Source organism: Lingula anatina, chromosome 1, assembly GCF_051362555.1.
Source record: "Lingula anatina isolate TDL-2025a chromosome 1, LinAna3.0, whole genome shotgun sequence".
In the NCBI taxonomy this organism is placed as follows: domain Eukaryota; kingdom Metazoa; phylum Brachiopoda; class Lingulata; order Lingulida; family Lingulidae; genus Lingula; species Lingula anatina.
The window spans coordinates 48,477,963-48,498,414 of NC_141767.1; the positions used below are offsets into that span (position 1 = coordinate 48,477,963).

A 20,452-nucleotide genomic window follows, 5' to 3' on the forward strand; every position below is an offset into this window, starting at 1 on the left:
TAATATAAGTAAATCAATTGCAGCAACTGTTATGATTTTTATTTTGTATTATTGTATTTGTATGTAATTGCAAACCTTTTTCTTAAGCAATCCATTGCCAAGTATATCCATCCATCCATCATGTTCTTCTTTTCTTTCTTCACCCTCTTCTTCTGTTTCTGTTTTAGTGGCATCACCACCACCATCTTTAATGATTTGCAATAATTATATCAATTATAAAAAACTGTACAATATAGATATCAGCTATTATTTATCTGGTAATCAAAGGTGTGAGCTAGTGAATTAATGCATGCTGGATGCAGTGCGTCATCGTTATTTTAATAATTAGATTATTAAAATAATCTAAAACAATAATTTCATGCTTTGATATTCAATCATTTCACTAAATCAGAATAACTTATATCTTTTTGACTCATTTTCTTTTGAAAATCATTATCAATCATAAACATAATCAGTAAAGCTGACAAGACAAAGCAGTGATTTTTCCTACCCCTCACCCATTTATCTTTCCCAAAAGTATCTCTGAAAACATTCCATTCAGGTCCAATATGGGCATTTTTACAATCCTGGGCTCCTTTTTTTCCCAACAAGGGTCAAAAATAGAAGTCATTTTTGTGTTGAAATGTGTACTTTTCTTGAAAGTATAGACCTGAAGGGTATAAGAAATGACAATCCTGAGATAAAACCTTGTGTATGTATAAAGATATGATCATTTGAATTTTGAAAATCATTTTTTTAATTTTCATAAGCTAAACCTTGAAGTGTGTGACTTTTATGGTAATTTAAGGTATTGATCTCCAAAAAACCACTTAGTTTTACTCAGAGAGTATTGCTCTTTTATGTATTTGCAAAAAAAATGGATGAAAATATCCAAAATTTGACGAATCAATGACATTTTGTAATTTTCCTGTTTCAGTATTAAATGTGACTCCATGAAGTTTTTGATTCTGAGATATTCTGAGGACTTCTGTACTTCACTTTACCTTGCATTAGTTCTTTATGTTATGCTTCATGATTGTGTAAAATATTATTTTGCACGGACATGTGTGCTAATTGCAGTGTCATGTTAAAATAAATGTCCTTTCCGAAACATCCCTGTTTCGGAAAGGACATTTTTTTAACATTTATGATATTGTTTTAATATATTGTAGTATTTGAGTTTTTATAAGTTTTAGGTGAAGTCTATGAATAACTGGGCAGAATAGGTGGAAGCTGAACTAAAATTGAAGTCTTTTTATTACATTTTGTGCTTGTTTTGTCTATTTTGTACTAGTAATTCATTACTGGAATTTTATTTTATTAAATATTGATTCTGAGATATATTCCAGGTATTCTTTATGCCATTATACCTTATTCCAGTTTCTTTTGTTACAGTGCATAGCTGTATAAAATATTATTTCACAAGGTCAGGTTTAAATTTAGTAATTACATTTTTAAATATGTCCTTTTAGACATGTCCTTGTTTCGGAATGGACATTTGTTTAACATTTATGAAATTGCCTTAAGATCTCATAGTATGTTGGTTTACAAGGTACAGGTGAAGCAATCATTAGACAAAATATGAGTAAACTAGATTAAAACTGAATTGTTTTTATTACATTAATTGGTCATTTTGGATAGTTTTTGATTCTTTTTTTAAATGTTACTCCCTTAGTATTTGATCATGATATAAAATAGAGTCTTCTACACTCCATTATACCCTATTCTACTTCCTTTTGTTACAGCTCATAGCTGTATAAAATATTATTTGACAAGGTCAGGTTTAAATTTAGTAATTACATTTTTAAATATGTCCTTTTAGGCATGTCCTGTGTTTCGGAATGGACATTTATTTAACATTAACGAATTGCTTAAATGGTGTATATATATATATATCATGATGTATGTATATATTATAGATAATCACAGGAAGTTAATTATAACCCTGTGTCTGCCTGCAAGCGCCTCTGTAAACCGTGCCAGTGAACTGACCTTTGCAACTTTAACACGTGTAGCCTCATAACTATTTTCGAATACTTTTTTGTACATCAAAAGTAAGCAGTATTTAAAGTAAGATAAGCTATATTATTCAAAATTATATTCTACATAAATTTGATGTGCTTCCCATCATCCTCTTCCTCATGAATAATAAATAGATGAGCAGACCAAAGAGTAAACAAGTGTTTTAGACAATGTGTTAAAAAATGTCCTTTCCGATACAAAGCATCCAAATTGCCTATATTTCTATTTATACTGATATAATCTCTTCAATTAATTGTTAATTTAACTTTGAAATACATGAACTTTGGGAAAGTATGCAATGGAAGTTCTAGTAGATCCAAAGAAAAGATCCTGACTCGCAAAAATGAATTTTTTTGTTGAGGATATATATAGAAATTTAAAAAGATGCCACTGAAGAAATGTTTTTCTATTATTTACATGTCATATGCATGATGCTCTAACAGTAATTTGCTTATGTCAAGTGAAACATACAGCATTAAAGACAGAATTCTCTCTATTTATAACATTGGCAATGTAAAGGTACTTTGTTTCGGAATGGACAATTTTTAACAAGCATCTCAAAAAAGACCACAGTTAAATGGGTTTCTGTGCACTGGGGTTTTCTTATATAAAAATAAATATCACATGTCCTGGGCTTTAGAGAAATATATATTGTTACTGGCTAGGTGTCAACATGTTCTTTTTATGTAAGAGAAACCCAATGTTTCGGAATGGACAAATTTAACGGAAAAACACGGTAGGGTTATTTTGCACTCCATGTCAAGCTCCAGAATCATTGCGCAGATTTCATTATTTGATGCAAACAATACCAATACATCCAAATAATGATTAGGATGGTAAATTATACTGTATGTTTTATGATATATTTTCTGAAAGTCATTTATTTTTGTTTCGGAATGGACATTTCGTTTAACGGAAATACCAGCATGCCATTAAAAGACTTTTTTTACTAGGATACACCTCTCTCCTGTTAATATTTAAACTTTTTTGCTTCCACCATACTACTGAGTGTTTTATAATCCAAAGAAATGCAATGTCAAACACTGTTTTAATTTATTTCAGATTGCTTTTTATTTCATATGACTAAAACGGGAAAAATTTTTGGTCATTTTTCGGGCTTTGCTTTAGCATATCTTTGGACTCGGTGGTGATATTTGGTTTCTATTTTCAGTGTTTATCTTCACTTACACCATTCTCTAACATAGTGATAAAAAAATTCTTTGATCATATGTATGTAATTTGTTAATTAGCAATATGTGGGAAAATCCGAAAAGTGCCCAGGATTGTAAAAATGCCCATATAAAATTATGTATGGTATCTTTATTATCACATTTATTGTGTCATATGTAGATACATTTTGCATTTGCTGAGAAAAACTTTACCTTCTGTAGCACCATTTTGCTTGACTGACACCTCCTTTGGATACATTAAATCCTCTTCTTTGGCTACCTGTGATGTTTCGTCATCCCCACAACCACCATTAAGAACAGGCTTATTAACAGTCTCCTCATTATCTTCATTTGAGCTAATATTCTTGGAAATGGGTATACTGGAACTCTGGACTTCCTCATTAATCCCACTCTTTTCATATTCATTTCCTTCTATTGCCACTTCATCATTAGTTGAAGAGTTATTCTTTGTTGATTCATATTCATCAGAAGCAGGTGCATCTTGCTTTTCACTGTTGTTTTCCTTGAGCTTTTTATTGCTGGAAAGTTCCTGGGTCTGTGGTTCTAATGTGGACATGATTGTTTACAGTTGTCTGCGGCTTCAAATTGTTACTGCTGTTTACTGTATGAGATGCATTATTTCTTCCATTTCTTAAATGAAAAGCAAATGGGTTTACATATACACTGGACATGTAAATAAAAGCACAAATTTATAATGCCACTTACAGTTAATACAAAAATTCACGTTAGCACTCCCAGGCCTACCCAACTACCAGACTCGTCACCGAAAATTCACCGGTAGATCGGACCACACTACCTGTTTTCAAGGTATGTGTCAGTACGCATTTCACAGTATCATACCCCGAACAAATTTTGAGTGGTGATGCAATACTTTCCAACCCGGCTGAGAATCATCACTATCACATCGCGTACTAGGCAAGAGCGGTGTCGCGTCTGATACTTTGAAGTGTGTATTGACGCACACCTTGAAAATGGGTAGTGTGGTCTGATCTACCGGTGAAACTGGGATCATTCTAGTAGTTGGGTAGGCCTGACTCCCATTGTATGGTCTATTATAACTACTAGCACTGTTATGCACGTAGATAAATCATACCTTACTCACGGGTGTGCCTAAATTGTGGCAATAATACCGGCCAAGAAGGGCCACTCGCCCACAACTTAACGATAAACAAATTGTGCAGATTTACTTAGTTGTATCAACAACATTAGTTACTTAGCAATATGTTTCACTTTTATATCACCCCATTTTGTTGGGATTGACCAATTACTTTGTTTAATTGCAACTGGACTCATTTTTTTCTAGTGTATTATGCTGTATTGCACAATTTAGGCACACCACCTCACTCACAACTCTGTCAATTGGAAAACTAGTTTGCCTTCCAGTAGTGTGCAAGTTCAGGAGATGAGAGGTTAAATAAAGATTTTAGAGCTGCCACACCATTGTGCATGCACAAGCTGGTTGTCATTTTACAGTTTTCTAATCCATCGCCTTTATCTTTGATGCGTTAGCACAACAGTAAATACATGTATCAGAGATCATATTTAACTTTACAGTCAGAAATAAATTGTGTACTAAGTTATGCTGAGGCTATTTGTGTAAAACTACATGTACTAGAACTCATGGTTTAAAAAAAAAAAGAACAACCCTCTCCTTTCATTTTCCCTCAAGGCCAGTGTGGCATGAATCATTCGGAGTGAGATCCATCCATTCTGCTCATGCGCACAAAGCGCAGGCAAATCTGAGAGACTTCAGGCGCGTACAGTCCATCTCTATCAACTTAAATAAACTTACTGTACACCGATGAGAACATACTGCAAATTCAAACATAATCTATAGAAATATTCATATCTTATAGTTGTTCACCTCTACTGTGATATCTCTCAGCAGTGACCATATCAACACAATAGCCAAGAAAAATCAATACAATAATACATGTAGTAGGCCAATAGCTGAACGACGACCCGTCCACGGTACAGTAGGTTCATCTATGCGTCGAACTGTAATTTGACGCTGATTCTCTATCAAAATTATCAATTAAAAATTCTGTATGAACACATGAATTTTACCTAGAAATATCCTAATTAAAGTAAATATATAATGAGGTAGGAAACGAACAAGCCATATCAATGCACATGTGAATAACAACGGATAATTCACGGAATGGTTCATACACGTGTCTGCTGCGTGTACAATCTGTCAGGACAGATGGTTCATGCAGTACAGACCGTACACGTTACACTGGCTTTGGACTTATTAATGTGCTGCTTAAGAGATAATCTGTCATGATGTGTAATACCGTCGTCAACGCAGTGTCGTGGTCACTGAGCAATGTGACAGCTCCGTCGATGGGAAAACTGGTTGGCCTCACAGTAATGTGCGTGTTGAGGAGATGAGATGTAAAATTAAATTTTGAGAGCTGCTACACTGCGGCTGGTTCGGCAACTGGTCCTCATTTCCCACTTTTTGGGGCCGTTGCTTTCATGCGTTAGCACAACCAGTACATATTAAAATCGGCAATAAGTGTGCTAACGCATGAATTTTCGTGCTACTACTGTACTCAGTAGTAGTCCGTGATTTACTCGTAAGTTAAGTAGAATCCGCCTGGCGTCATTGATAATTGTATCACTTGAATAGATATCTAGTGAGCAAAGAGAGCTTCGGTAATTTGTGTTAATATTATGAATAACTGCCAGATAAAATCAGATTTATGTGATAAATCTACCCTTTCGTTCTTACCTATCGCCTGAAGTTTCGCTTCTTGTCTGTTGCCATAAATCGGTACTGTTTCAGACGGGAGAGGGAGATGTCGTGTTTTATTTCAACGTTTTAACATTTTACTTAATAAGTGTTTTATTGATGTCTTTGAATTAAATTAATTAACTAGTGTAATTTGCAATTTACAAATGTTGTTTGAAAACATTTTTGTTGTATGTATGTTTCATCAAAGAAAAACGATGATCCCCTGGTGGGGCATTGTGTTGGGTGAGCAAATGCTCGCCACAATCATAAAGCACAGCAGCTATGGGAATGGGTAGTTTTGCTTAAAAGATGTAATTTTGAATTGCAGACTTTTACTGCAACTGAAATTCTGCATGTTAAAATGCAACACAGCACTTAAGATAGCATTTTTCACAAAACACATTTTATTGACATGCACTCAAAGCACTGTAAGCAGGATTTACCTTCTATGGTATCGTACTAGCTTGGCTTTCTTAAAATATTTCTTCAATATTTTCTTAGACTTCATTTATAACTTAGGAACACCCTTGTACAAACTTCAATCCGTGTGTAACATGTTTAACATTGTTACATGTACTATAAAATCTGTAAACAGTCACGATCGTGCTGCTTTTTTCCCTTTTTGCTTAAGTCTGTGCAACACCTTTACACTTCACACTACAATCTTTAATACACAAGAGCAACATGACATGAAGAGATGACAATAAACAAAAAGTTGAGCTTAATGTCAGACACCATATACATAATTAACAATCTGACCTGAAGTTGACTTGGAAGAGATGGTGTCCTGAACATCAGAGTTCAAAACTTTAATATTATTGTAGTCATCACTGATTGGAAGGTTGCTTCTTCCCCTCATAATTACATAAAATCACCTATCACTATTTCATTTTAACTTCAGCAAAATTAGTAGGATAATTTAAATCTATTCGCAACATATATTAAAATACTGATTGATTGAACTCGGAAAGTTTGCATATCCAGTACATCTCCAAATATGCATTAGTGAAGTTACTAGTACTTGTACTAATGCATAGACTTATATACAAGTATATAATACTGCTTCTAACTGCCTTCAAATTTAATAATCCTGCACTTTAGAAATCTAAAGGCTCAGCTTCATGCTACACAAACACAGGAAAGATGACTTTATAAATAACAATGTGTACTAATCAAAACATTTCATAGCCTTTGAACAGTCTATCAAAAGCTAACAGCAACCATATCTCAGTGAAATATTCTGCATTTGCACATTAACATTTACTTAACACAATATATTGTGAGCAACAAAGTGTGGTACTCTTGAATTAATGGAGCAAACTAACACTACAAGTGAGATTCAGATATCAAATGAAAAGGCTTAGCTTGGACTAGCATATCAGTTCCGCTAAAATATCCATGATTAAACTTGGTACCAGATTTTTTTTTTAATATATGAATAATTTGTGCCAATCTAATATTATTCTAATGAAAATTTATTTTGATACCACAAAAAATAAGCAAGCATGTCCTATGAAAACGCCACTGTTTTACAGCAGTACCAGATTTTTTAAAAATATTTGAATAATTTGTGCCAATCTAATATTATTCTAATGAAAATTTATTTTGATACCACAAAAAATAAGCAAGCATGACCTATGAAAATGCTACTGTTTTACAGTAGTGCAACAATGTGATGAGCAGTTCAAACTATGACCACAAAACCTTTATTTTCAGCAAATGACAATATTTAGACCACTAAAAACTTACTTTGACTCAAATTTAACAGCCTGATGAACATTATTCCAGCTATTATATGTAATGGTTAGGTGAAACTTAAGTCAGTCAGAAAAAAAATCACTTTTCCCATAAGAAACATTTCATCCTTGTGTAGGATATATATTCCTTTAATGAAAAAGGAGTTTACATATTTTGAGTTATGACAGTAAAATTACAGTGTCAGTGACATTTTTGTAAAAGATATACCCCTCAAGTAAAGGAATCCTGATACAAGAATATACTATACTAATGCAGAAATATGCTTCACATATTCCAGTGAGGGAACATACTAGTAAAGGAAATAAAACAGGAATGTTCTATCAGCTTGGGACAGGAAGAGGTTCAAAATCTGACTGGTGGGACTCTATTCGATTTAGCAGCTTGTTTGCAACCGGACAGAACTCCTCCTCCCATACATCTCTCAGGAATGCCAGCATAGCCTCCTCTACTCCTGCTGTATCACTGGAATCCAGGGCAGTCTCCTCATCTGAAATGTCATAATCATAATATTGAATTTGAACACTTATAGTAAATATAAGAGTTGAAGTTCATTTCATTTTTTTTGTTTTTCTTTTCAGCACAACTATCAATATTAGTAAAATATCACAATGAAAGGTTCACTCCATGGGTTTGAAAATCCCCCAAATGCTTATTTTTGCCACCCACACCTTTTTTATAAAACCTTACATACACCTAATGATTTCACCCCTTAAATATTTTTCTGATGTTGATATTTCCATTGGAGCTTATAAGAAAATGGCTGCTGTTATAATGACTGGCCAGTCATTTAAAGCTAAAATCAACCTTTATAAATTTTATCTAAGGTCGAATCCAAGTGCACTAGAGAGGGATAGATAAGTGATTCATGAAAACAAGAAAATTGCTTATTTTTTCCCCGTAAAAATCCATTGTAGCAGGTAAATCTCATGAAGACTACCTTTAATAGGAGATGTTAGTTGTTCCCAAATGACTACATGCTGAATCAGCTACCAACATTTAGTTTTGAATTTATCACTCTAACTAGTAAATATGCATTATCTGTGAATGAGCATGTAAACCTGCATGCATACTCGTTCCAACGCATGTACTTACCCAGGTAGTCAATTAGGAGATCTGCCAGCTCCTGTGCTTCTTTCTCTCCATAGCAGTCTGTAGAGCTGGTGATCCTGGCACTGTAGTTCCACAGGATCTGACACACCATACTGCCCAGCTGCCAGTCACTGCGACCAAAGTCACGCAACACATCTATCAGCCTGAAAGTTCAATAAATAGTACATGACTTATAGGCTATAAACCATTTCAACAAACTGTGTTTTAAATCCATGATTTTTAAAGAAAATATATAAGTATAATGCAATTTCCTCAACGTATCTTATTATCATCTTCAAAGTTTATTTATAAAATAAGATTTGAGTGAAATAATGCATAATCAAAACAAGAAAGATCTATATACTTTGAAATCCCTCCTTCTTCCTTGAGAATGTGTCTCTTGTTTTCATCAGCCATGAGGTTGATAAGGACACCACATGCAGTGTAGACTACCTCTCGGCTACCAGAATCCAGCAATGCCACCATCATTTCTGGCACTGAATAAAATAAAGGTTCATTATATGAATTCCTGATAAAGTATTAATTCAGCCCACAAACACAGTAGACTGCATGACATGAAGTCAATAAGGAAACACATCTTACTATCTCACTGGCAATGCATTAAATACTGTCACTATATAGAAAAAGCTATACCACTACCCTATAAAGGACCAATGTTAAGTTATGCAAAATTTCTATCTGAAGGCTTTTTTGAAATGGTGTTACAGTATATTAATGTAAACTTTCAAGCAACCTCTTTAATATACCTTATTTATCCTAACAGTAATACCCCCTCTCGATCTACAACTTACCCTTATTAGCAGCTAGGAAGTCCCGGACAGCCTTGTGTCTTGTGAGGTTCCCATACACTCTGGAAGCTTCTACAAAACCCTCCATATGCTGTACATTGAGCAGTTTCAAAAAACCTGCAAAACAATTTCCAGAATGAGCAAAAATGGTAGTTGGATCACATATGATAATTATCAAACACAAGGTGAAATACTTTCAGTCTGATGAAGGCCTAGGTCCAGGCTGGCTGTAAGCTAATGGTATGAAAGTATTTTGGCTTGTGTTTGATAATTATCATATATACGTAGTTTCCAGAATGTGTGAAGATTTGATGTTCGCTGCACTAAAACTTTAAAACATTCTTGATAAAAATCTTCTGTGATTATATTGTTATTAGCAGGGGCGGATTTAGGCCGTCTTCTGGGTCTTCTGGAAGACGGTCAGATTTTCAAGTTTACATTGTCAGCCATCTAATGTTTTCTGTCGGAAGACGGTCAAAAATGGAAGATGGATCAACAATGATAATTTGGAAGACTGTCAGAAAATATCTCTGGATCCGCCCCTGATTAGACACTTTTTCTTTTTGATATTTGATCTGAGAATTTTTAGTTACAGCTTAAAATACTACACTATTTATTTTAAAAAAGCTAAATATATTTTTACAGAGCAACTCGTCACACTTCATTTGTATCAAACTTAAAAAAACTTGTAATAATACTAACTTTCTGTGACCTGCTGCTGTTTCTTAACCACAGCACTGCCTGGCACATGATAAAATGAAAGATTGTTGATTGTTGCTACCGAATTAAGTACTAGCTCTTCACTTGTTGACATGTCCTTTGTATCTGAAAGTCAAGTAAAGACATCTCAGGTATTACACCTTTTATTAATGCTCCATATCAGTGTATATATGAAATGGGCAGGAGCAGCACAGGAAAGAAAAGCAATTATTCTGTTCTCCTGCCTCCCCTCATCACCACTGCGGAGTATTATATGACATGTGATGTGGCTGACTGTAAGGAAACAGAGGGAATACACTTGCTGCCTATTTGCCAAGCATTAAGAGGGGGATAATTCATGAACAATGTTTAACTCCTTTGTAACTCTATAAATTCTTATATGAGTAAAAACAATGCACACTTAATTAAATATACAGATGATAGCAAACCAATATTTTTTTAATTGTTTAAAATAAATACTTATTTTTCAAATTATTTACAATCTTAAACATATGCCTACCTATAATGTGTAGAAGCCATTCTACACATTTTTCATTGGTGGCCAGTTGTTTTCCTACTTCTTCATTTATGGACAAATTGGCTATTACACGGACCACTTTGATCATTATGTCTTCCACAGTATCTGGATGTTTAGAGCCAGTGCCACTTTCCTTGACTTCTTCCTTGTGTTTTGAGAAAGACTAAAATGAAAAATCTTGAAAATGGAACTCTGGTAGGTGTCTAATATTCAAGTCAGAAAATATGTGATCAAACCAAAACTTCCATGTCCATGTGATAATATTTACACCACTCACAACTTTTCCTTAAAAAGTAGCAGAGGCAATTTCAAAACATTGTAAAGTAAGGGTGCAATACAGCCGACTAATAATCAATAAATGAAATGTTATGAACTGAGCAATATTTACCTTCATGTCCAATTCTAAGTAAGTTTTGAAAATATTCAAGATGGTTTTGAAAGCATTTTCTTCTTGAAAAAAGCGTAGCCTAGCATCATCACTCTTGGCCGTCAGGTTGCCTATCACAAAGGTCAGGCGTACTATAAGATCCTGGTAATTAAAATAAAAGAGTTAAATCTTTTTTAAATGCAACAATTAAGAAAGCATTTCTTACAACTAGAACCTGGGATGCAACACCCTTTTATACTAATGCAAACATAACAAAAAGTAAAACAATTTTTAATCAATCTTCTTCTTCTCTTCATTTGCAATATTACATGAGTTGCATCACATACACCATATTAAATAAAATCTCAAATAAAGAGAAAAGGCCAATAAGCAATAATATTAAAAGATATAGCATAAAATAGAAACACAAATGCAGTTGAAACAATTCAATGTGCATGTAGTACCTGTTTTTGGATGTACTGATTGAGCAAATATAGGAAAGACTTGTATGTGGACGGAATACTGTTCAATGCGTTGCAGCAGTCTGAATGCAGGGTCACTTTGCTAAAAGAAATAAAAAAATAAATAAATAAAAACTCTCTGCAATTTTAGTTACTTATAGTAACTTATAGTAACTGGCTCGCGCTGCCAGTAATTACGCCGCGGGATATTCAGGGCACAGACCGTGATCATAAGACATACCGCAAATAGAAAATAGAATTTAGAAAATAGACATTGCATGTGAATGAAGCCTTAGTGAATATTCTATAAGGGTGCTTTGTCTTCTGTAGTATTCACTCAACATTAACAAGTGACTTACCTAAAAATTCTGATAATATTGTGTACCACTTCACTGTCAGCACTATACAGCTGTGTAGATCTCTCCATCTCTTCTATAACATGACTAGAGACCATGTCCTCTCTGTTTTCCTCATTATCAACTAAGTTTCTGAGTCCTGCTGTGAGCTGAACTAGAACATTGCCCATTTTTTCTTTACTGTCAGCAGTCTAAAATAAAAAAAAATCAACTGTACAGAGCTGAACCATAAACAATCTTTGCACTTGGACGCTGTAGATATAACATTTATGAATCCATGGTCACTTTATTTGCTTATGCAATTTATCATAGGGAGGATACCAACATTAGTTATTGGTACATTCCATGGGTTTGAAAATCCCCCAAATGCTTATTTTGGCCATCCACAACTTTTTATAAAACCTTACATACACCTCAAAAATGATTTTACCCCTTAAATATTTTTTTTTTCTTTTCTTTTTTTTTTTTTTTTTGAGCATACCTGATGTTGATATTTTCTTTGGAGATTATAGGAAAATGGTTGTAAATTTTTCAAAGGTTGAATCCAAGTGCAGAGGGATAGATAAATGATTAAATTGAGAAAATTGCTTAATTTCCCAGGAAAATCAATTTTCATGGAGTGTACCTTTAACTGAATGCATAGAAGACAAAAACTGATGAAAGATACTATTATTTTGTTGTTGCTCAAAATTCCACAAACAAAAGTGCATTTATGTTGTTAAATGGACGTCTACTCACAGCTGTGTTGATGGCCTTTAACAGCTTTCCATAAGCCTCCACAGCCCTGTGTCTGGTGAGATGCTGGCCTACAGTGGTATTTCCTGAGAGAAACTTGAGAGCACCAAGAAGATAGACTAGTGCATCCTGTGAAGTGGACAGATCTGTAGTGCACATGGTATCCAAAAGGGGAGCTGTAAATATTAAGGAAAAGTACATAGTTCAAACTCTACTCAAAGAGACAGTAAGTCAAATGTGAAAGGTGTAAACATATTAACATTATATTAACCACCTAAAGTTCTGATTTTAAGTTTAAAAATGGGGCATTCAGTTATATTTGCATGCAGAAACCATTTGACAAGTCAGTCTGCAGGCATATGTGAAAAAATTTTATATTAATAATAAGCAGTGACAACAATTAAATGTGCTCAAATCAGTTACATAATTAAAAGTGACATTTTTAGAAATTTACAAAATATTGAAGCAGTTATGAAAGCAAAAAAGATTTAGGTACTATTTTACCAATCATTTCCTCTTCAATAAAAAGCATGTCATTGCTTTCTTCCCTGCTGATTTTAAATATCAGTTTGCAAACGCTTGTCAGATTGTTGCCAGTGATTTTCAACTGAAAATAAAAAAGCATATGTATTTATAATTTAAAATATCTCCCTAAACAATCTACCTCTGAATTGGTTTACTTAACACACTGAAAGCTATCAACATCAAAAAGGTCTCATTTTCAACTATCCATAGCATGAAATATTAACTTTATCATTTTTATTACCCACTATGTGTGTCTTTTACCATATATTTTATTGGATAAATTAAGGGGAAAATTTAGTATAAATACCCCCAATATGAGTTTGGCTAGCCTAACTCTCAGCACTGGAGACTCAGAATCAAGAAGTTTAAAGATGGTTTTCAGTATAGCAGACCGTCTTTTGCAAGCCCTGCCCAACATGTTGCCTTGTTCCAGTGTACAGTAAAGCATACTACACAGGTTGCTCAACTCAGTGGCATCTTTTTCTGTAACGAGGAAAAAAATTTTTTCACATACTGTAGTAAAAAAATGTTTAAATATTGTGCTATAAAAATGGAGTAAACGTTACAATAACAATGATGTTCAGTATATTCAGTATAACATAATTCAAAATTTTTAAAATTTTCTAATATTCCATCAGAATGAATTTAAAACTTATAAAAAATCTCCATGCATTATCCAATTGTGTAAAATATATAAAGATGTACAAACCTTTTCTCAGAGCAGCCATTTGCTCTAAGATTGGTGCAATGTTTTTGTTGAAAAATTGAGATTCTGCTGGAGTTTCTTCTTCACGTTTACCACCACTCCCTGTGAAAAAAAAACATGCACACGTTTTTAATCCTCTGTACTTTTTCAATCTCCAAGTGAACTGTAGGTACATAAACACCACATTCCAACCTTAAAATTGTCTTAAACAGCAATAATGAAAACTGTGCCAAAAACATTTATATTCTATACCTGGTTTACCACCACTTGAAGGCCTTCTAGAAGATCCACCACTTTTGACACGGAGTTCATTGTCACTTCCAATCTGGCTGCTGTAATTTACATTTAACATTTCAAAATTTTGTGTTTATCAATAACACTCAATTTAACAATAAACTTTTCAATATCCAACTTAAGATGGCAATAAAGAACACTTGCAACCTTTTCTTCTAATTTATATCAGAAATATTTCAAGTTGCCATAGAAAGATTAACAACAATGAATCTAATACACATCTAGGAAACCAAATGGGAAGAAAGATTTTAGTTCTATTATTACCTAATAGAGGTAGTAGTAACAGCACTAGGAGGTCTGTGAACACTCTCACTCCCATCCCCCACTCCTCTCTCTTCTAAGAGCTGCCCTACTCTCTCCTTTGGTCCACTGTGGACTCTCCTGGTCAGCACATCTGGAGCTACTTCTTCTTTGCCACTTGATGACACTAGAATGCATAAGCGCAATGTTTATTCCTTTCCATGTCTTTGCCAGCTATAACAACGATTCTATTCTCTAATGTGTACTACCTTTTATAGGTAGGGCTGCATTTCTAAGAGACCATTCCCACAGATATTTGGATCGATCTATCTCCCTGGGGAGTCTCACTAAATTGCTATCAAACTAACCGGCTTAAACATCTGTCATGCCTAGTAAAGCTGTTAGCGGGTAATTATCTTTACCTCTAGCTGATTTGGTAGGCGTGACAGACATTTAAGCCTCTTGAGCTGATAGCAATTTAGCGTGAACCCCCAGGGATCATTCTAAGTATGGGAACCTAGTCTAAGTCTTGACTACCAATATGCTATCAGTGTGAAATTTTTTTTCCTTTTTTAAAAATAAAAATGCAGGTTCTGCATAAACTTACTGTGTGTTTAACATACCATCTATTGCAAACTTTATATGATTACCACAATCAAATGGTGTTTATGTCCAATATCAGCATGACTATGCAGCATCAATCAGTATACTCGTAACATTCAACTTTACAGATTATGCATACATACCATCTTGCAGAGATCCTGATCGTGTTTTCAGGGATATTTCTTCTGAACTGCTCTCTACGCTTAGTGAATGAAGCAGTCTTCCTCTGGAACCTGTTCTGCGGATTGGTCTGTTAGGATCTACTGGGGGCCTGGGTACTGGAGGACTGACAACACCAGCTGGGGGTGTCTTTGGTTTCTAAATATCAGAATGACAAACAAAGTTTTGAAATAACAGGCAATTCTGTTAAAATTTCAGTGAAAAGAGTTTTCAAATCAAAATTTGAACAACTGTAACACAGGATATAAATCTGATCACTAGTTAGAGCTAAAATAAATGAATAAATACGACCTATTAATACTAAGAGAAGGGTATTACCACCTCATTGTCACCTGCAGCCTCCATCATCATGGTTTGAAAAAAACAACCTTCATATTATGGGATAGAATTTTTTGTGATCCTATGAAATTGGCTATTGTGATAGGTGTGACAATGTGTTCACAATGTAAAAACAATGAATAGGTCACAGGCCAGTGTTAACATAATTTAAGGCATTGATTTTTTTTTTTTTTGTTGTTGTTGTTGTTGCTGTTTTGTTTCGTGTTTGTTTGTTTGTTTGTTTGTTTTTATGTGTGTGTAAATTCTGTCATATATACCCATGTTATTACATCGAACAGTAACCAACTCAAAGTACATCTTTATCTACAAACATACATGGCCGAGTGGTGTAAGTCTTGCAGTGCCAGAAACGGGTCTTGTTCCTGAAACAGGTCTCGTTCCTGATGTTGGTCTGGATTCACTACCATCAAAGTGGTGAGAGCCAAGACTAAAACAATTAAAAACAATTTAAAAAATGAGAAAGACATAAAACTGCAAGCTAGAATTCCAGACTCAACTAAATTCATTTTATGCTGAGGCAAATCAGAAAACAATCTTACATTTAACTTTTTGGCGATTTATGATCTGAAACAATATTTTCCCATATGCATTAAAGGTTGTGTTAAGATTTTTCTTATTTCTTTGTACTTCTTATCCAAGTGAATGAACATCTTGAAAACATCCCATATGTACTGTATTAACCCATTATTTCCTCATTTTAGTACATTTGACAACTCATAACTTACCTAAATGCACTTGGAGGTCTATTTTGAGGATCTCTGTTACTTGCGCTTCCAAATAAAGTTCTTTCTTCAGGTTTTGGAGTAAACGGACGGTTAGTTTTTACGGTGCGCAGAGAGGACCGAGCCTCATTGACTATTTTGGCACTGGTTTTTACATGTTCAGGTGTTTCATAAAATGCCCTCTCCCTTTCAGGTTTAGGTCTTCTTGGAGGTGATGGCTTGTGTTCCATGAGCTAGGATCATCTGGCTTCATTTATTATAAAATGATTAATCTGAAAATGCATTTTAGACTGTTACTGTACTACAGATAATGGTTTGTAGTCATTTCACAAGTAATTAATATGATTGTCACAAATGGGTACTAGTACAGTAGTGTTACAGAAAACCAATATTAATCGGAGAAGTAAAACTATGTGATGCTTACTCAAAATATAAAATATCACCAGATATCATCTAGTACAACAGAGTGCTTGCATTAGTATCTAGGCATCATATCATCATATCTACAACAGGTATGGTCTACACAATAGGAATATCTTACACTAAATTTCAAATTATAAACTCAAATGTCAAGAGGAAATTTATAAAGCATATAACAGTACATGTACATGTTGCAATCAATCATAAGAAGGCACACAGCCAAAGTCATAATAGAAACGATTACGCACATTAGCTTAGAAAATATCCATACAAGAGTTCACACTTTCACGTCTTATGTCCGTGTAGAACTGTCATTGTCAATGTCACCTGTCAATATGAGAAAAATCAGTGTGGTTGCATGAGACAAATCAAAGAATGCAGCGAAATGTTTGTTTTAGCTGTCAACACAATAAAGGTCACAATTATACTGGGACGATCAAAGTGCATACATGTCTGAACTTTAACATTGGACAAATCCTGGATAAACATAGTAGAAAAATTCTAACTTACCAAAAGCACATTAAAATTGACCTGGCTACCAACATATCAACAAGCATTTTAGCGCATGCTCAGTGTTGAGCAGGTGTCTCAGCAAGTGATAGCCACCGATGCTAGTTATGCTGACTCTAACCAGTAATGTGGTGATGATGGCTGCGGCATGGGGTTGATTGATTAGTAAGCCTCAAAGACAATCCTTGAATCAAAAGTGAGATTAAGCAGGTGAGGCGCTTTTGCAGTGAACAGTGGTCATGTTGTAGCACCCAACTGTAAAAAAATGGTGTTTAATTAGTAGAAGATGATTATATTACCGCTGTGCAATGAACAAGCGAAGTCCACATTTACTAGATTTAGAAGCTTCTCTGTCTTCCCTTCACTCAGTGCTTCACTTGGGATCAACTTAGTGTTTCGAGTTATTAGTAATCAAACTAATTCTTTAATTTTATTTTTTGTTATTAGTCATTTGAAAAAGTGATGAAAATGTATTAATTGACTAACGTAATTATTTTTTCCCCAGTACATCTTTAATGCTGGTTCGAATACTATGGATGTAGTACTTTGCATGGTATACCATTATACATTATTTTCATGCATTGCTAATCAATTCGTAAAAGACATTTCAAACTTTTTGCTCACAGATTGCTCATATCATTTTGTTGGAGCAACTGATATTTTGATATTTCATAGCTTTTTATTGTTTAAATTGTTGTTCAAATTTAGACAAACCAAATGAGGTGCCTGACTATACCAGTCTGCCACTTTGACCTGTGAGGCTTTTTGTGTTATGATATCTCAAAATGTTATTCACATTCCAATCTATAGTCATGCATGCAATTCCATATCTTGAACTTGAAGGTTTTGCTCTGAGACTCTGAGAAAATTTGGATTTTATTTTCGTGGGTGATTGAAGCCATATGACCATATTTATTAAATTATTTTCTCAATTTCAGTTTATTTTCTGGCTAGCAGAATTTTGGAAAATTGTAATCTGAAAGGCTTCTATTTCAAACATAATGGATTTTAATTATTTTTATATGTACCGTCTTTATTTTTGGACTTTTTTATTATCGATGAGAAATGTTCCTTCTTGTAATTACAGCAATGGCAGTTCTTGGTCTACAGCTGGTGTTCAGTATGGTGATGGCTAGTGTTCTACAGAAGCTGACGCCGCATTTTTCTTTTGGGCGTTGGCTTCTGTGTGGAAGACTAGTGAGATACCTTCATCCAACAGATGATGAACTAAAAACTCTTGCAGGTACACCTAAGGATGTGGGGAAAGGTGAATCATAATTTTGTATTAACTGCAAATATTACTATATTATTATTATTTTATTTGTTACTAATTTTAAGGAATGGTATGTATATATCTTGTCATCATGTACTTAAGTTAACAGTGTCAAAAGCAAGAAAGACATTTAAGGTGCTAGTGGTGTGAACCTATTGACAGAAATACATGTTTTGTTTCTAGGGAGAAGCAAAAAGAATGACCACAGGAGAGGGGCACCACAGAAATACGAACCTTTCACAGTTCCAAGAAACTTGGACATTCAACTGGACACTGCAGTTGTCAGTGACATAGATGTCATGTCTCTTCATTATTACACAGAATACCAGTGGCTGGTGGACTTTTCTCTTTGCTCCGCCTTTATCTACATCCTCACTGAGATTTACTATGCAATATTACAACCAGATCAGGAATTTAACCTCAGTGTGTGCTGGTGTATCATGGTGACTTTGTTCTCTCTGAAGATATTGTACTCCCTCACTGCTATGTATTTTCGCACTGATGACTCTGGGGAGAGGATGCTATGTATAACTTTTGGTTTCTTTTTCCTTGTGGCAGCTATGGGAGTGCTTATTGTTGATGAAGACAGACTTGAGTTTGGTTTGAACCCAGCATATAAGAACTTTTCTGGCAGTGCCACTGAATTTATGAAATCCCAAGGGATTGTATCAAGAGGACCCATTTCCCAGATTGTTTTCAAGATTATCATTGCATGCTGTTGTGCGATTTTGGGAGCTTTCCTTACTTTTCCAGGATTGAGATATGCAAAGACCCACTCTGATGCACTTAAATATTCAAAGGAGAGTCCATTCAAGCTAATGCTGTTGCATCTTAATTTTATCATGCCACTCCTGATTGTATTGTTGTGGGTTAAACCTATTGCCAGAGATTTCTTTACAGAAATGAAACACAGGAGTATGGACAGACCGTTACTGACTCCTGAAGTTTTTGAAACTACAAGAATGTTGATCGTTATTGCTTTTTGTCTTTTACGCATTACCCTCTTGTCAGCACATTTGCAATCCCATCTGAATATTGCATATGAAAGAATCACAAATTTGAAAAAGGAATCGGGTAGAATCAGTAATATTGATCTCCAGAGAATGGTCACTAGGGTTTTTTATTACCTGTGTGTTGTGGCTTTACAGTATGTCGTGCCAGTGGTGTTGTTACTCTTCTGTGTTTTCTTAATGAAGACACTTGGAGATCTTTCGTGGGATAGCTTTCTAGACATTGACTGGTCACTTAAAACCCCTATTAACAGCAGCTCTGGGCCCAGTGTTTCTACCACTCCTGATACTGATGGCACATCTAATGCAGCTGTTCACATTGCTTTGGCTCTTTCTGATTTGAGAAAAGTTTTCACCCCATTGTTTTTTAGAGGCGTCATGGCATTTTTCTGCTGGTGGCTTTGTCTTGTGAACTTCACAACAAGTTCATTTGGGCTGATTTACTACTCATACTTCACAAATTAAAGATGTGCTAAAGTGTTATGATTGCTTTGTTGTAGGATCTTTATTATACATCTTCATATGTGAGATTTTTTGTACAATTCTAATTTAAAAAGAGATTGCATAAACCTATTATTTATAAACTTTAAAGAATGAAGTTTTCATTTCCTTTTGCAAGCTTAGTTTTATCTTTAAATACACCAGCAAGCACTTTAAATTCCAAGAACACACACTTCAACAATTTATACATTTGTATTTCCTATGCATGTTACCCTATTTTAAACGAGTGAAAACTTAGTAAATTCAATTATTTTAAGGTGATATCCAACCTAGGTGCTTACTTATTGTTCACTTCAGGGATTGTGATTTTCAGATTAAAATAAAAATTAGTTTAAACCGATTTGTATTTCTGTATTTCAAGTGTTTGTGTTCACATTAGCTGCTTA

At 34.4% G+C, this 20,452-nt stretch overlaps 3 protein-coding genes across 4 annotated transcripts in view; 1 reads left to right on the forward strand and 2 right to left on the reverse strand.

Annotated features, from left to right (window-relative positions):
* The window catches only part of LOC106155809 (peptidyl-prolyl cis-trans isomerase FKBP8), a 10,727-nt gene extending 4,740 nt beyond the window's left edge, over window positions 1-5,987 (reverse strand). The window contains exons 1-3 of the mRNA XM_013530814.2: window positions 5,929-5,987; window positions 3,384-3,821; window positions 76-185 (exon numbers count right to left, since the gene is read on the reverse strand). Coding sequence (XP_013386268.2) covers window positions 76-185; window positions 3,384-3,747 — 474 coding nt within the window. The 5' untranslated portion in view covers window positions 3,748-3,821; window positions 5,929-5,987. The remainder of the gene's footprint in view (window positions 1-75; window positions 186-3,383; window positions 3,822-5,928) is intronic.
* A 325-nt stretch (window positions 5,988-6,312) lies between these two features.
* Window positions 6,313-17,428, reverse strand: LOC106155625 (armadillo repeat-containing protein 2). 2 transcript variants are annotated; one of them, XM_013530544.2, is made up of 20 exons: window positions 17,283-17,342; window positions 17,021-17,099; window positions 16,356-16,624; window positions 15,946-16,057; window positions 15,255-15,429; window positions 14,533-14,695; window positions 14,227-14,306; window positions 13,978-14,076; window positions 13,576-13,751; window positions 13,248-13,350; window positions 12,747-12,919; window positions 12,012-12,199; window positions 11,656-11,755; window positions 11,213-11,353; window positions 10,807-10,987; window positions 10,290-10,412; window positions 9,591-9,704; window positions 9,143-9,275; window positions 8,782-8,942; window positions 6,313-8,176 (listed from the first exon to the last, which is right to left on the reverse strand). In XM_013530544.2, exons 3-20 carry the CDS (start codon window positions 16,580-16,582, stop codon window positions 8,010-8,012), a joined length of 2,616 nt encoding a protein of 871 aa, XP_013385998.1. In that variant the 5' UTR covers window positions 16,583-16,624; window positions 17,021-17,099; window positions 17,283-17,342; the 3' UTR covers window positions 6,313-8,009. The 2 variants fall into 2 exon arrangements, with proteins under 2 accessions (XP_013385998.1, XP_013385989.1); XM_013530535.2 differs by lacking the exon at window positions 17,021-17,099 and having other exon boundaries at window positions 17,283-17,428.
* Window positions 17,347-20,406, forward strand: LOC106155699 (transmembrane protein 161B). Its single transcript, XM_013530664.2, has 3 exons — window positions 17,347-17,492; window positions 18,370-18,549; window positions 18,739-20,406. Exons 2-3 carry the CDS (start codon window positions 18,372-18,374, stop codon window positions 20,028-20,030), a joined length of 1,470 nt encoding a protein of 489 aa, XP_013386118.2. The 5' UTR covers window positions 17,347-17,492; window positions 18,370-18,371; the 3' UTR covers window positions 20,031-20,406.
* Window positions 20,407-20,452: the final 46 nt, after the last annotated feature.